Source organism: Abramis brama, assembly GCF_963993115.1.
Source record: "Abramis brama genome assembly, chromosome: 18".
Lineage (NCBI taxonomy): Eukaryota > Metazoa > Chordata > Actinopteri > Cypriniformes > Leuciscidae > Abramis > Abramis brama.
The window spans coordinates 8,800,063-8,817,142 of record NC_139980.1 but is presented as its reverse complement, the minus strand read 5'-3'; the positions used below and the strand labels follow the sequence as shown (position 1 = coordinate 8,817,142).

Below are 17,080 nucleotides of genomic sequence, written 5' to 3'. Positions count from 1 at the left end.
TTTTTTTTTACAGTGTAGTGGCAGCCCTATATTAGTTAAAGCATAAGTAAAATGCACCTGTATTTTTTTCATTTTCTGACTTTCAGTCGAATAAAAGATTTTTCTCATTGAAGATTTTGTCATTGAAGGTTTCTTAAATATAGTGTTACTTGAAAATATCGCCTTGACTCGTTCTCGTGAATCCAATATCATGTATTATCTCATCTCGTGAGCTACTGTAAGTATATCCTCACACCCCTAATAACAACATTCTTTTATGATATTCCCAAATAAAAAAAACAATGTCACATCAGAAACACATTTAAGCAGTTTAACATCATTACTTTAGAGCCATTTTTACATACAAGTCCGAATTCTATAACTTATCTTTCATTATTAAATGGAAATGAAATGTTTTCAAATGGTTTGGCAGTGTTTCAACCGAGCTGCTGGTACGGGGGAGACAGTAGTGGTGCAGTTTGGTTATTATCCTCAGAAGTGAGAGACAAAACATTACATCTTTCAGTAACTGCACCGTTATGCTAGAGTGCATTAGTATACAAATCAGCATCTCTCTGCACATTAGCTGTCAGCAAATATTCCAGCAGCATTAGGAGTTTTTGAATCTACTAATTAGACTTGCCTGCCAGTGACTCAGTAGTGCACGAACTTCCTCCTGCTCATTTGCTTTAATACATTTAGATCTGTCTGCTGCATATAAGACAGTAAAATCTGATTATCGATTGGTTGAGAACATGCTATGCACCACAAATTCTCACTTCTGGTGTCCAACAGAGCTCTGGATTTAGTAAAGTATTATTGCTAAAGCTCAGATTACTCATTGAGATAAACAAATTCGAGGACCAGTGTTGAGTTGGCCTGCCAAATTGAGTTGAGGCCGCTACCTGGTTGCCTTCTCCTATCCACCCCTACCCCTAATCCTAAACCTACATATACTTGGGGACTCAGCGAGGTAATAATCTGGCAGGGGTCAGAATTCGGCACAACAGCGGAACTAACTTTGACTACATTCTAATAGAAATTAGTCAACTTAAAACATTCATACATCTACTAAATGAAAAGGTTTACAGGCCCAAATTGCGCAATCAATTCTCATTCCTATACCTTGCAGTGTAAACTTTACATTTACTCTAATAACCCTGTTGGAAAGGTTGTCAAAGCTAAAGTTTACTCTGCAACAAGCGCTTCGCTTTCACATCAGGAAGACTTTTGCATTTCATAATGCTGCTTTTCATGAAATTTTGTCCAGTTAGTACAAAAATCATAACTTACAAAGCCACAAACAGCTTAGCCAGTCAGTCCACACTTACAAAATAGCACTGCATTATTGCATTGTATATGTGTTGTGCTGTTTGTATGGCTCCCAGGAGTCCGAGCTTTGACTACTGGATTATCTATGCTTTTATGCGTAAATTACATTTTAGATAGCTCATGATTTCACACTGTTATAGTGTACCTATTTTTACCTCTTCAACAGCATGCTGCAATGCAATAACAGCAAGTTACTTGAGTGAAAAGTGTCAACTGACTGAATAAACAGAACAGCGCAAAACACGTCTGATCTACCAATTCTGCTCATTCTTTTGAATTCACTCTCTTACTGCCTTAATAACAAGTGATCCGAGTTCAAGTCCCTGCTCGAGGTCATCATGTTTCCCTCTCTCTTCTCCCATTAGTTTGTCTAAACTTCATTATCCTATCTAATTTATAATGCTAAAGGAGAGAGGCAACATCAGTTTTGCATTAAGGAATACTGAGGCTTATGTGCTTAGAGCGATATATCTCGCTCATGTATATGATTCATGAACAGCACAGTATTCATTTCTGCAGACTACAGAGGTTAACAGCATCATTACAGTGTACAATGAGGGGATCAGATATTTACATTTAATCATTTAGCAGACGCTTTTATCCAAAGCTACTAACAAATGAGAGCAATCAAGCCAACAATAGGGTAACAATATATGCAAGTGCTGTGACTAGTCCCAAGTTAGTCTAGCACTATACATGTAGCAATTTTTGTTTAAAAAAAAAATGTATTAGATATATAGAATAGTGTTAGTATTAATGGGTCAAGTGTTGGTTTATTTATTGAAAATGGCTAAAGACTCAGCAGCTTAGGTTTAGTTAGGAATTAGATATTAGAAAAAACTGACATTGTAATATTTCGTTTTCTGCAATATTTATTGTGTTATGAAAACAGTTCACCACATGAATAAATATCGGTAACACTTTACATTAAGGGGTACATGAATTACCATGAATTCATGTATAAATTCATGCATGAATTATGCATTCATTCATGCATTAATATCTCATGAATCATCAGGAACTAACACGAGTTCAACGTTTTTCATTCATGACTTCATGGATGAACAACACCTTAATTAAAACATTAACTAAGAGGAGTACATCATCATGAATTATGATTTATTACGCATGATCATGATGTTTTCTTTGTTCACAATTATGCCACCATTAATATCACATTGTTCATCAGTGTTTCAAAGGACCTACTCAACACTTTAATTGAGGGGCCACACACATGATGAAGTCATTGATAGATAATGCTTAGTTAATGATGACTATACTGTATTGGACAGACCCCAAAATAGACCAATCACAGCTCATAGCACACGAATTCTGTTGACATTCAAATACAGTATAGTCATCATTAACTAAGCATTATCTATAAATTATAAAGCACTATAAAGCACGTGCAAATGATAAATTTTACTCTATGATGGTTGAACTTTGCAATTAATCCGAGAATCAAGTGCGTTTCAAACCATGGTGCCTGGTCCATACGGATCACGTATCAACTTTTATCCACTTGACATCACACATCCTGCGATGTGACTATCGTGGATGCACACATCGCGATATCGATGCTAAAACGATATATCCTGCAGCCCTATTGCTACACTGTAAAAAATTTGTAACACTGCCCAATCAAAAATTTCAATTGACCGATAACATCTAAATTTTTCAATTGGCCCAAGTGAAATTCTGTAAATTCTAAAATTAAATGTACAGATTTTCACTTGGGCCAATTGAAAAATGTAGATGTTATCGGTCAATTGAAATTTTTGATTGGGCAGTGTTACAAATTTCTTACAGTGTACGATTGCTAGAATTGTATCACTCATTATTAAACATTCATAATTCATAATGCTTCATGGCATACCAAACTTAAATACTTTTAAAATTAGCAATAATAAATAATATAATCAAATATTTCATTTTGGTGGCATAAAGATTCCTTCAGACTGTGGAAGTAGCCTACTTAAAACCCGACTAAGTAAAAAAAAAAAAAAAGCTTCTTTGTATAGTGTTCAGCTTACAGTAATATGCACTGACACTCTTGAGATTGCCATTTTAGGCAGAAGAGAGGAGAGATGGAGATAATGAGAGTGAAGATGAGACCCAGGCTTCTCGTCCTCCACTAATCTACTGTGTGCAAATAAAGAGTGCATTACGGATCAATAAATGGAGGGTTAATAGACTGATGTGTAGATTAAAGAGCTGAAAGTTGAGGCAGACAGGATCTGTGGTTTGGACTGGGTTCTCACACATTCACACACACTGAAACTAAAAACCTCTTTAGGCTGCTTTGATTGCTTTTACCATATAAGAATGCACTTCAATCTTTTACTTTGCCTTTCATATTTCACCTTTTGTCCAAACACCTCATTATATATGTGCTTTAAATATATATATTGGATTTCAAGTGGATCTCAATCCTTGAAAACAAACACACACTATACATCCACAGACCACGTTTGCATCACTCCGTACTCAAACAAACATTTTTCATATTCAATTTAACCTCAATTATTTCATTCAGGCTCTAAATATAACAGATTTTCCTCCAATGAACAATGCAGGAGAATTCAAATTAATATAACTATTTCACTATTCCCATTTTTCATTCAAGTTAAATATCTTTATGAAACCAGAGAAAATTATCAAAAACAGTTTTAATTTAATTTAAAATGCCAACCACTGCACTGTAAAAAATGATTTTTTGGTGAAGTAAATACTACTGAAAAAAACAACAATGTAATTTACATGAAAAAGTTAGTTCAGGCAAGAATTTAAAAAACTAAGTAAATTCCATATCAGTACTTAATTCAAGCAAGTAGAAATGAAAGCGTAAATATCAACTCAATAAAATTAAGTAAAAATTACTCAACTTTTCTGATACTGGGGTTCCCATCATGCACTGGACCTTGAATAATTAATGAGGTTCATTTTTCACTGGTTTCCAGCTGTATTTACACTGTTTTATCATTGCTTTTGTTGTCAGGATTAGTAACTTGCCATTTTGTGACATTTCGAGTAAATTTTCTGCTCAAAATGACACATTCAAACACAAAAATGATCCATCAAATGTTACCGTCATTGTGTATTGTCTACCAAGTATTGAGGTCTTTGCATTCACATGAAACTTAACATCTGACATGATGTAATATAAATTACTTAGATAATCTAAGTAAAGCACATACTATAAATGACTGGTGTAATTCAATATTATTGTTTGAGTGAAATGTAATGCAAAGGAAATTTCAACTAAATCGATATTAATCAACCTTTTACTAGCCAAGTTAAAATTACTTATTTTCTTTGTTACTTTCACTTAACTAGGTTAAGTAAAGTTTGCTTAATTCCATATTCCGAGTAAATTTAACGTAAAGATTTCTAATTAAAGCTACTGATAAATATGTTTAGGTTTTTACTTGGCAAATCTTTGTAATTTTACTAGCATTTTCTGAGTGGAAAAAGTTGCCTAGCTTTTTTCAAGTAAATCCTACTCCAAATTTTTTTCAGTGTGGGTAACATTTACAGAAAAAAATTCCTGTAATGTATTAGGGAGAGTATAAGAGAGTATATTCCAATATGAACATGATGTTTAAATCTAAAGTGACCATTCAACTTTTTTTCTGTCAAATATACAAAAACCATCCATGGACACAAAGCATGAAACTAAAGGTCAAAGAATCAAAACCCATTTTATTCTCACACAATCATAGAATACTTAGCTCATATATATGCGCATAGCAAACACCTGACATTTGCATGTCATTAGTTGAACAGGGGGCAAATTCTGATTCATTTCTAAATCAGCTTTATATAGCCTAATCCACCACATAATTTGCATAAAGCCACACAGGCAACTAAATGTTATTTATTCAGTCACATTGTTCACCATATGTGTTTATGGGAACAAGGAAGGGAGTCATTTCTATAATTCAATTCAGAAATTCTGCTGCTTCACAAGGAGGATTTGTAAAACAACTTGTGCTCTAGAGAGGCTCGGGATGTGGATGAGAGGTTCAGAGGTGTAATGGACCCAGGATGAATTGCTTATTAAAAACTGCTCTCTAAATTCCATTCTCAATTTCATTTTACTCATGTAGACTGAACTAGATTAAATATTAAATTGTGTCTCTCTCTGTCAAATGCAGCAGAGATGGTGCAAGAGAGAAGAGAGGACTTCGTACATCAGTGATCTTATAGCACGGCTTGCAGATCCCTGTTTATTAGTAACTCTAATACACCTTTCTTCTCGCTTTTTCTGACCACGTACACACTGCAGCTAAATACAGTCACTCTTCTTCTGAATGCTTAATCCCATTCTGTACGTGACAACCACACTCTATATCCGCATTCACTCATAAACAATAAGGTTCAATCAAATGTTACCACAAGTACATGTTTCACACCTTTCTTAACAGCAGTTGTACTAAAAATGGGCCAGGCTCTGGTCACTACTTTGTTCAAAACTGGTCAAAAACACCAAAATATTGCAATCATTGCAATTTTGGGAGTGACTCTTGAATTCCATACACACAGAAAGATAATTTGAAGTGAATCGCCACATTGATCTATGTAATTTTCTCTGACTGGAGTAAAAGTCACTGTGAGTCTCACATTTTTTGAGCAGTAAATTTAAGATGGGCAGTTGCAACATTTACACCCACACAAATATGTCTCCCCGAGGCTGTGAGAAAACATTGCATGGGATTCAGGCTGCACAGATACACAAACGGATCACTATAAAGACAGACAGACAGAGAGACATACAGTAAAGTTAGTGAGAAAAAAATATATAATATTCCAATAGCTCAAAAAGTAGAGCATGGCACCAGCACCACCAATGTCATGGATTTGATTAATAGGAAGTAGGAACTGATGAAAATGCGAATGATACCTTGGGATGTGTATATATAAACACCATATATGTGTATATATATATATATATTTATTTATATATAAAACAAAGCTAGTTGTTGAGCCTGTTTTTCACCCACAGCATTGATTGTTTGAAGTGTAATAATGTCTTAAAACATGCTAAATAAGACAGTTATAAAATGAGTTAAAATGAACATTTCTTTGTTCTCCACAGGAGTAATGAAGTGAGTATTGAGTCTCACTGATGGGGCTATGCACGGGGTACAAGAAAGCCTTTAATTGTCATTTGTTTTCTAGAATGCTTCCTCATTTGTGTCAATACAGACAATAACACCATTATGCATGTAGTGTGAATGTGTGTTTGTGTATGTGTAAGCCAAGAGTTGGCGTTACATCTGCAAACAGAGTCTGAGCCTTCAAACCATGGAACATGATATAAAGCTCTCCTTTAAACACACAAACATGCCATCCCACCCAAAATCCTTCCGTCAAAACTTCACATATAAGAACACTCGCATGAAAAACAACAGGTGAGGCTAAATTCTACCAGTGTGAGTTCTTTGTAAAAACCTTGCTCTCTCTTTTATTCTGTCTTTCTCTGTCTGTCCCATCCCTATCAATCTTTTACTTTGTCTCATACAAATGCCCTTTGAACTATTAGTGATGGGCACCTGCAGCAACTGGCGAATCAGCATTCAACATGTCACCCTCCTCAAACAGCACACGTCTGTTCTGAGTGCGCTACCCAGCATGCTTTGTGCAGGGAAGGGGAATAAGGGCTCCTCTGTCCACACAGGAAACAAGCATATGAAACATGCCAGCAGAGACCACACTAGCCATTCAGAGATGCTGCAGAGGTGAACGTGAACACTAAAACACCACTACAAATTAAAAGAGAGCGGGAACACTCTATATTATATCTGTATGATTAGCAGACTCACATTCATACAAATAACCAGATGCTGGCAAAATAATAAAACAGCATATCCACAGATGAAAAGTGAGTCAGCTAAATGATCCTAATTGAATTCTATATTGAGAGTTAAAAACAAATGGTGTTTGTGTTTGTCAGAAAATCATTTAGACTTTTATCATTCCTTCAGAAGCTAAAGGTAAGAAAAAAGTTGTTGACTTAAGTGGTCTTTACGGTGAATTTTACGGATAGGTATGTTTTTGGAGTTTTGCAAAAATGTAAGTAGAGGCACATTTTTCTTGTACAAAATGCTAATCCTCATAGTTTTGTTCTTAAAATCTCCATTATCTGCATAGAAAATAGCTGCCGAATAGTGTTACCAAGATGGATGCCAGTTGAAATTAAAGGACTTAAAGGGACTTTGGCTAAACACGAGAGACGCAAGTACTCTACAAGTGCACTTCTGTACACAACTTTTTTTATTAATAGTAATAAAGGGAGAACTGCAGCACCAGATCTTATAACTCTCACCTTTTTTCACCAACACAAGCAAGTGTTTATAGTTCACAGCATTTTTGTCTGTATAAACAGTAGCAGAGAAGGCAGGGGCCACGCTCTTGAAAGTGCACGCTCATGGAGCCGCTTGTCTTCTCTACTGCACTTCGTTTCACTCAGGTCCACCATCCAAACTTGGGAACGTCTTTTATTAAGTTCAGAGAGCCACGTTTCTCATTCTTATTCCATGCAGAATCTCTTCTCAGATCTCAACAGAGAAGTTTAGTTTAAAGAAACTTTTCTCTGCCTTTTTACATTTGAAGGTAAACACGAACAGCAGAAGTTTTGTAACTCTGTAACTCCATTGATATTCACAGTACAATATTGTTGTGTAGTTGAATGACACACAGCAAGAGATTTTAACTCTCACAGATTTGATTATATTAAACAGTGTTTTGAGGACACATAGTCACACACACACCATTTAATTTTCAGCCTCCCTTTCTTATCCCTTTCTCTCCTCTTTATATCTCAATGGTAAACTCTCTCTCACACACACACACACACACACACACACACACACACACACACACACACACACACACACACACTATTGGTATTTAGGGCAGCCAACATCCTCTAGTAGGAAGCAATCCTCTCTGTGTGTGTGACATTTAAGGCATATTTCTGGGGCACTCCACCCTGTTCCCACTGGGAAATATACGCACACACCCCAGTACTCACACAGAACATGGTGCAAAATTTAGCGAACGCGATATGAAACTCAAACAGAAAGCATGTCAAGTCAACCATACACTTTCTAGGCAACGAGAAAGATACTTTCTCGTTACTAATACTTTCTATTAGGCACTTTCTATTTATTTACTTCACTCTGTCCACAAATGACATCTCTCAGAGTTGATGTCTAATCATTATCAAGTCAAGCAATTCACATTGTTTAAATTCATTTTCATTAGTGCATTTTGGGATATCCGTATATATATACTATATATATATAGGCCTACTGTATAAACAGTTTTAATCGAAATTATTAAACCCCCATTGCAAATCAGGTTTATTGGCAACATTTACAGACGTTTAGCTGTTTGCAATGAACAAATCAAACAAAGGTAATTGAAATAGCTCAACACAACAAATGTGGTTTCCCAAAATTCTGAAGTTGCAACTGAACTTCTGCAGTCTCAAAATTAATCAACCCCTTCACAGCAAGCATCTTTTGTACTTAGTAGAACACCCCTTTGTTGTCATGACCTCCTGCAAACGAGATGTATAACCAGACACCAGCTTCTGGCAGCATTTCTGAGGAATCTTAGCCCATTCCTCATGAGCAATGGAGTCCAGTTCAGTGATATTCTTGGGTTTGCGTGCTGCAACCGCTTTCTTCAAATCCCACTAGAGATTTTCTATGGGGTTCAAGTCTGGTGACTGTGATGGCCACAATCTTCCAGAACTTCTTCTGCAACCAAGCCTTGGGGTAATTTGAGGTATGCTTGGGATCATTGTCCTGTTGGAAGGACCAATGACGCCCAAGCTTAAGCTTTCTCATTGACGGCATGACATTTTCTCCTAGGATTTCCTGATATTTCAATGTCAATATGTTCAAAGACCACCAAGTCTTGCTCCAGGTCTTTTGCAACAGAAATCTTGTTGCAGCCATTGATAGCTTTCTTTTTCTGCCCTGTCCAGGTAGTGTAACCACTGTTCCTTTAACTTGCGAACTTGCTATCTATGCTTCCAACAGTGTCTCTAGGAACATTTATTGCCTTGGCCATCTTATTGTATCCTGTTCCTTGTTTGTAAAGGGTGGTGATATCTTCTCTTAACTTTTTGGACCATTCTTTTGACTTAGCCATATTTCAAACATGCAGTCAAACTTGAAACTCAACAAACCTAGCCAGTTCAGATATTTAATGTGTTCTAACTCAAGCACACCTGCTGCAACTAATGAAGCCCTTGATTAGTTGCATCAGGTGTGCTTGAGACAACACCTGTTTTGCAGATTTGTGCTGTTATGAGGGATTCTATTCAGACTGCAGAAGTCATTAAAAGTTGCAATTTCAGTTGAATTTTGGGAAACCACATGAAACGATTGTTGTGTTGAGCTATTCCAATTTCTTTTGTTTGATTTGTTCATTGCAAACAGCTAAAAGTCTGTAAATTTTGCCAATAAACCTGATTTGCAATGAGGGTTTAACAATTTCGATTACAACTGTATATATAGGCTATACGAACACACTAGTTTACACTACCATTCAAACAGTTGGGGTCAGCAAGTTATTTTAAATTAAAATATTATGAAAATAATTATTTTATACTCATGAAGGCTTCATTTATTTGATGAAAAATACTGTAACCCCGTTAAAAATTAACTGCTTTCTAATTGAATTTATTTTATAATGTAATTTATAACTGTGAATGCAAAATTTTCAGCATCATTACTCCAGTCTTCAGTGTCATATAATCCTTCAGAAATTATTCTAATATTCTGAGTTGCTGCTAAAGAAACATTTCTTATTATTATTATCTATGTTGAAAACAGTTGTTTGTGGAAACAAGGATATATTTTTATTTCTTTTTATCAGGATCCTTGCTGAATAGAAGTATATTAATTTCTTTCAAATAACAAACAAAAAATCTTGCTGACCCCAAATGGTAGTGCACAGCAACACACTCCATCCTGTATACATGAATATTACCTCCAGGAAATTATGTCATCTGCACAGATTCTTTAGATAAAGACCTTGCCTCTATATGCGTGTAATGATAGAACAATTATGACTTGCAAAAGATTTTAATCTTCCAAAGACATTCGCAATTAACAACTGGCGATCATTAATGTTGCCATTTTGACGTATTTCAGATAGGCAAGTTTATCACTGTGCCGATAAGAAAAAAGAGATGATGGTCAGCATATTTCTCCTGACCAGACTCATCCATTCATCACACAGGTTATTTACTACTGCAACTGGCCCATGACCCACATATACTGAGATGCAAGAACCGAAACAGATTGTAGCCTCTGCGCTTTGATTAACAGCGTTAGCCTTGGAGGAAGAGAGTTATGAGAATATATGGCAGTTGGCACACACTACATAACCTACTTCTACAACAGTCTGTGAATCTCAAAAACTTCAAAGGAAATAGCCTGGGTGACGCTTCACATTACAGTGTTCATGTTACAGTATAATTTTATGAGCAAGTTCTGAGTAATATGAACAACATGATGAAACCAGTGTTGGTTGGTACATGCTTGTTTTGTGGGTCATAAGGTGTAACAAAGTTGTGTTTGCCCTCTTAATCCAAAATTAGATAATTAACATGAACTAACGAAGACAAATATTTCTCTTAATGTTCATTTCAACAATTACTAATACCTTAAAATCAAAAGTACATCTGTTAATACTTAATGGACCTGAGATAACTAACGAAGATTAATACAGTAACAAATATATTGCTCATTGTTAATGCATTAACTAATGTTAACTATAATCGGACCTTATTTTAAAATGTTGGTATTATCAGGACATTAAAAGGTCAAAACCTGTCATGTTTTGTTTTTTTTGTTTTTTTTCTGTCAAAACAAATTAACCAGCTAAAAATGTTTTAGTGAAATACATTTTAAAATACATAAATTAAATCATGGCGTTATAATTTGAATAGTTTGAATTCAAGATTATGACGCCTGTAATTTATTACAATGCCTGGCTTGACATAATTTAGGTAAAGTGAGAGTGGGGGTGTTTGGCACATTGGTTTCAGGGTTGGCTGGGGTATGTATAATAATAATTAACATTGAACTCCAAATACATGCAGAAACACATAAAACATATATAATAAATAATAAAGGGGGAAACAATCCATCCATTATTCATATTAAGGGGCAAACCATGATTTTTCACTGATTCTTAATTTTAGAACCAAGCTAGTCCTGAATATCTGGATGAGACAAAAATTAAAAAGCATGCAGAAATAAATAAATGAAATGCTAAATTATTTTCAAAACTGTTAAAGCAAGTTTAAAAGATTGTGGAAATGGCTAACTTTATCATAAACAATTAATTTAGTAAAAATGTATAAATCATAAAAAATAAAAAAAATGTTTGTTCCACGTCACTATTACAATACTATTTTTTAAAACTATACAATATTATATTTAATACATTTTTAATACCATTCCAAACCAACCTCATAACATGTGCCAAGCATAAGTAAGCAATGTAAATTTAATCCTGAATAAAAATTACTTGGTATGTCATCTCTGTAACAAAAACTCGTTAACTGAGTACACGAATGAGCCAGCTGTTGTCAAAACAAGTGCATTTCCTATATGCACTGAGGCTGGATGGTGAGGGACACTGTAGATGTACACAGGTATCCTCCTGGAGGCAGGTGCACTAGTGGGACAGGTGTGTTGCATCTCTGACGACACTTTCAGCGGCCCGCTGGGAAACACTTACAATGATCTAGTTCTTATGTTTCAAATTATTATGCAGCTTAAAACGGATTGAGTTGCTGTACAAGTTCACAACCTGCACAACAAGTTTGTCCGTTATGTGATTGAAATCAATGGCAGCGATTCCGCTCTCTCTCCAACACGTTACGGGCTTTTGTTCTGAAACTGCGCTTTTTCCTTAAACATAAAATGATTAAGCTTTTAAAATTTGCTCATTAATCATAAAATATATTGAAAAGCTATTTTTAAACATTAACGATAGACGACGACCTTATTGCACGCATCACAATAGAGTAACCTACAGGGAACCTCAAAATATAAATGCTTACCGTGCATATCGCGAAAGAGAAAAAGACAGTGTTATTTTGATTTCATAAAAACAGCGCCAGGGTAACCGGAAATCTCCTTGGATAACGGGCGATGTGTGGTTTTGGTATCCAGGTGAAGGATCGGCTGTACCTGCTCACTGCAGATCGCTGACTGACTGCGGCGTCGGTTCACTATCCACAAGTGATAGGGCTGACGTCACTCACAACAGCAGGATGGGCGGAGCTTCGCGCGCTCGCTCTACAGATCTTGCACAGATGTGCGCGAGGATTAGCGCGAGCGGCTCCGGATGAGCTCGGACAAAATACCATGTCTCTAAAATAATGGGACAAGTTCACGATGTGGATTATGCATATTCTAGCAGAGTTTGAATTGAAATACCACGCCTGGACATTAGAAGTCACTGATATGAAAATCTCTCCACACCTTTGTTGGATGTGGACAGTTAAAATTGGACAGTTGCGAGATGTTCATTGAGGTGTTGTTTCAAAGACTGAATTTTACATTAAAACGCCTAGCTGAAAAACATACTAACCCCGGACCTGGTTTTAATTATGCTGTGGAATAATAAAAATGTCCAAAACCACGTAGAATAAATGAGTAATTATGTCCTTTTAAATAGACTTTAATATAAATAACTGGGTCATATTAACAGGTAGCTGTACTTATATAATCTATTTTAAGTCTCAGTTTCTCAATAAACACAGGTGAAGCCCATGTAGGAACGAATTACCAGTTTACCGTTTTTAAAACGGCCCCTATCTTTTCTTATGCATAAAAGCTTGGGGTCGGAGAGAATTTTAAATGTTTTTGAAAAAAGCCTGTTATGCTCCAAGGCTGCCTTTATCTATTTAAAAAAAAAAAATATATATATATATATATATATATATATGAATCTGAATCCTGTGAAGACAAAGCTGAATTTTCAGCTGCCGCACTCTCCTTGAGAGTTCATTCTTATATGCTGATTTGGTGCTCAAGAAACCTTTCTTATTATTATCAATGTTAAAAACATTTGTTACTTAATATTTTGTGGATTTCTTTCTGTATTATTTGAAGAATAGAAAGGTCAAAAGAACAGAATTTGTTTGAAACAGAACATTTTTCGTTAACTTCGTAAAGGTCTTTACTTTCAATTTATCGGATCAGTTTAATGCATCCATGCTGAATAAGTGTTTTTTTTTAAGCAATCTTACTGACCCCAAACATTTTAAAGTATAATTTATTGTAACTTATTTTCAGACTATGAGCAAATGCAAAATTAGACTACATGAAACAACTCTGCACAATGTCATTAAGTATGGAATTAGGGCATAATCTTTTAGGATTTTTTATTTACTATTCAGATATCAATTTACATTTATTTGAGTGTTCTCTGCTGTCCTCTATTGGTCAGAAGTAGCAGGATCACTGCATACAAAACTGCATTAGCACACACTGATTGCTGGCACAAAAGATAAATAGCAAAGAAATTATTTCCATTAAAATAGATGGATGAAAAGTTCCAATGTTTTTTTTTTCTCTCCAAGTCATCTAAATGTATTTCCAGAAACCATTTTGAGGGACACCCCAGAACCAGTCCTTTCAGCATCTTAAGTTGTCACCTCAGCCTTATTTCCCATCACAAAGTTTATCTCTGTCCAGGCTGGAGGTGGTCTCTTTGCACTGCTTATTTGCTGAGATTTTCCTCTACCTCCTGGAAGATCTGCTTCTCTAGGCTTGATGTGTCATACTCCTTCAGCATATCATACTCTCTCCACGGTTCTCCCCACTTCTGAGCATGCTCCATCATCTCAGGGGTCAAACATAGGTCGAAGCGGATTCCCTGAATGTTAAACTTGGGACGCTCCCAGCGTTTAGACCAAGGCTTTGGCTTCATTTTTACTTTCAACTAAAAGATAAAGAGAGAAACAGATGTAAAACCTTCTAAATTTGGTGGTTAAACACTGCAGGTGTACAATTTAACATTACAGAATGTTACAGAAATCTTTTACTGGAATGTCTTACCTGATTGACTGGGACATCTCCTGTAAGCTCATAATGGACAGGTTGCATGTTGAAGTCGAAGGTGCTGTACTCAGAAAGAGCGTCTCTCAAGTACATGAGATTGTCATCCAGTCTCTTCTCCAGCTTCAACACTTCAATCTTACGTATGCGTGGACTGTACAACTCATAGCATATCTCCACACCTACAGAAGATAAAAACCTATTACTCATAAATTCATGACAAAATGGCAAATGGCAAAGTTAAAATTCCAAGTTTAGTGGATACCACGATTAAAATGAAACCAGTACAATTATTGTGGTAAAATTAATTGTTACAGGTTGGTTTTTTTTACCCTGGCCCTCGACCACATTCCGAAGTATGAAAGTAGCACCCAATCCTTTTCCAGAGCGCTGAGTGCAGATTCCAACGAAGTGGTTCAGGTTCCCGCTTGCGTGAGGATCAGACATGGTCACTGCTAAAATGCTGCCTACATGAAAGGGTAAAGAGAATATTTAAAGGAGGAAGAGAGAGGGAAGTTTTTCATCTGTAGATTATATCAAGCACACATAAAAGTAACATTTCTTACCAACATAAAACTCTGGAATGTTGAGAACTTTCCGTCTCTGTATCATGTCTTTCCGTTCTACGGAAAACTTCACAGGGTTTGTGCGCTGGCGAGGAGGGATGAACTCTGGACTCAAAAACCTACACAGACATTTAACATGTAAAGCAACTGAATCACGAAACAATCAGGGGGTGCATTTCCCATAGAACGACGATTAACTGCTTAACCTGCTGTAGTACGGTGCATCATTGGAGAAATTATCTAACAACTTATAATATGAAACCAAAGACAGGCTTCGGCTCATCCCCGTAATTTAGTCTGCGTTATTCAGCGTGTTCTTCAATCCATAGCAGTGCAGCATCAAAGGCAGAGGACAATGTGTGTACATTTATTGATAGATTTTTATGATATCTACATGTGTAGTAATTGATATCTGATATCTAGATGTGTAGTTCTTTCTCATAAATGCAATAATATGATGCGGGAGAAATTCAAGACAGTTTTCCATCCACTATAAAATCTGGGCTTATTTATTTTTTGAAATTCCATTCATCTAAATGGCACGAGACCTTGTGACTTTTCCTACTCTTGCTATTCTTCATAGCTCAGTGCAATAAAATTGCTAAAATGTGTTATAATATTCATTTTATAATAAATCCAAAAGCAAAACACTTGAAAAGAACTATAAAAAGGGTGTAGAAATGGCAAATGAGCGAATGAGCGGTCCTCTGCAGCCATCTACTGGTTATAGTGGTAATTTCATGTCATTTTAATGTTAAAAGTGTGTTTGTTTCCACCAGGTGAAAAATATTATCCACTAAGCATTAGCAACCCTAACCTTTCCATGTTTTCCACAAGGGCTGGGCAAAAAAATAGATTTTTAGATTAATCATTTTTTTAAATGTGGTCGATTCAAAATCGATTCTTAAAGGCCACGATTTTCCATACCTATCAATCACCCAAAAGCAAGTATTAAGTTTTCCTACACTGTTCATAGGCTTACAGACTCCATGTTACAGCTAATGCTGTGAGATTAGCTGTAATCTTAAACATAAAACAACCTGATACTGTTTGATCAAGGCATGCAACTTTTCTGACATGTCCAATTGTCAGCATTAATTTTTAATCTTGCATCAAATTCCTGTCTATTCATTGTATGCATTTGAAATATAGAGTTGGGTTCTGTTTTAATGTACCTAAAATAAAAATTGTTTAATATACAGGTTTGGCTCTTCATTTTTTTTTTTCTTGCTAATCTAGACAATTACAGTCTTTATTATTAATGAATATTAGCTGATTAATTAAAATGATTATAAATGAATGCAGTATTCAGGGAATGACTTGATAGGTGTAGAACCTAATGTATTGTCCATGCCTACCCTAATATACAAAAAACTCATTGAGTGATGAGCCCTCCTAACATTGAAATCCCGTAAATCAAAACATAATCATATGCACTTATTCAACAACAATGAACATACCGTCGCAGAGACGCTTCTTTCTGTGTTTTGTCTATGATAACAGGTTTGATCGGAGGGGTGAATTTTGGAGGTCCATCAGACGCCGCAGCATGCCTCATCACAGACGTCGACAAAAGTCCTAGAAATAAAAGATGTATCGTGTATATGTACTAATAATTTTAGGTGTCAGTAATAGCTAACTTCATTATAGCTTAAAGCTATCAAAATAGCTTCATTAATTAAATAGCACTGTAAACTCTTATAAACTAGCCCACTGCAGATTTATTAACTTGAGCAGGTGACCGTTTTAATGATCGACTCACTAGTAATCTCTTCTGTTATTACTCATCTAACATTGACTTTGTAATTGGGAATATAAAACATATTAACATACGTTCGTTATGAGTTAAATTTCTTAAAATTCGTAGCAAGCCCATCATTTCACTCGCCCTCCTTGTGCACGCCGCCATGTTCGACCTCTGACAGTCAGAGGAGTGTGTACAAGAAGCATTCTGATTGGCTGTCTAATGTCAACAACGATTACTCTGAATGGCTGATGATATGAAAACTGAAAAATTATTATACAGTTTTACTGAATTCGGAACCGCATATTATCATACTACTCTTACTATTTTAGTTTCTTACTCTGACTATTTCTGCAATA

The 17,080-nt window shown here is 35.7% G+C and overlaps 2 protein-coding genes across 4 annotated transcripts in view; both read right to left on the bottom strand.

The window, feature by feature from the left end:
• itsn2a (intersectin 2a) overlaps positions 1–12,565 on the bottom strand; it is a 42,635-nt gene extending 30,070 nt beyond the window's left edge. For all 3 annotated transcript variants that reach the window (XM_084090585.1, XM_084090587.1, XM_084090586.1), the window contains exon 1: positions 12,407–12,565. The gene's annotated coding sequence lies outside the window, so the exon portion shown is untranslated. The remainder of the gene's footprint in view (positions 1–12,406) is intronic.
• A 1,043-nt stretch (positions 12,566–13,608) lies between these two features.
• mrpl19 (mitochondrial ribosomal protein L19) lies at positions 13,609–16,915 on the bottom strand. The gene is made up of 6 exons (XM_084092022.1): positions 16,811–16,915; positions 16,438–16,555; positions 14,978–15,096; positions 14,744–14,878; positions 14,412–14,593; positions 13,609–14,295 (listed from the first exon to the last, which is right to left on the bottom strand). The coding sequence occupies exons 1-6, from the start codon at positions 16,884–16,886 to the stop codon at positions 14,074–14,076; spliced, it is 852 nt and encodes a 283-aa protein (XP_083948148.1). The 5' UTR covers positions 16,887–16,915; the 3' UTR covers positions 13,609–14,073.
• Positions 16,916–17,080: the final 165 nt, after the last annotated feature.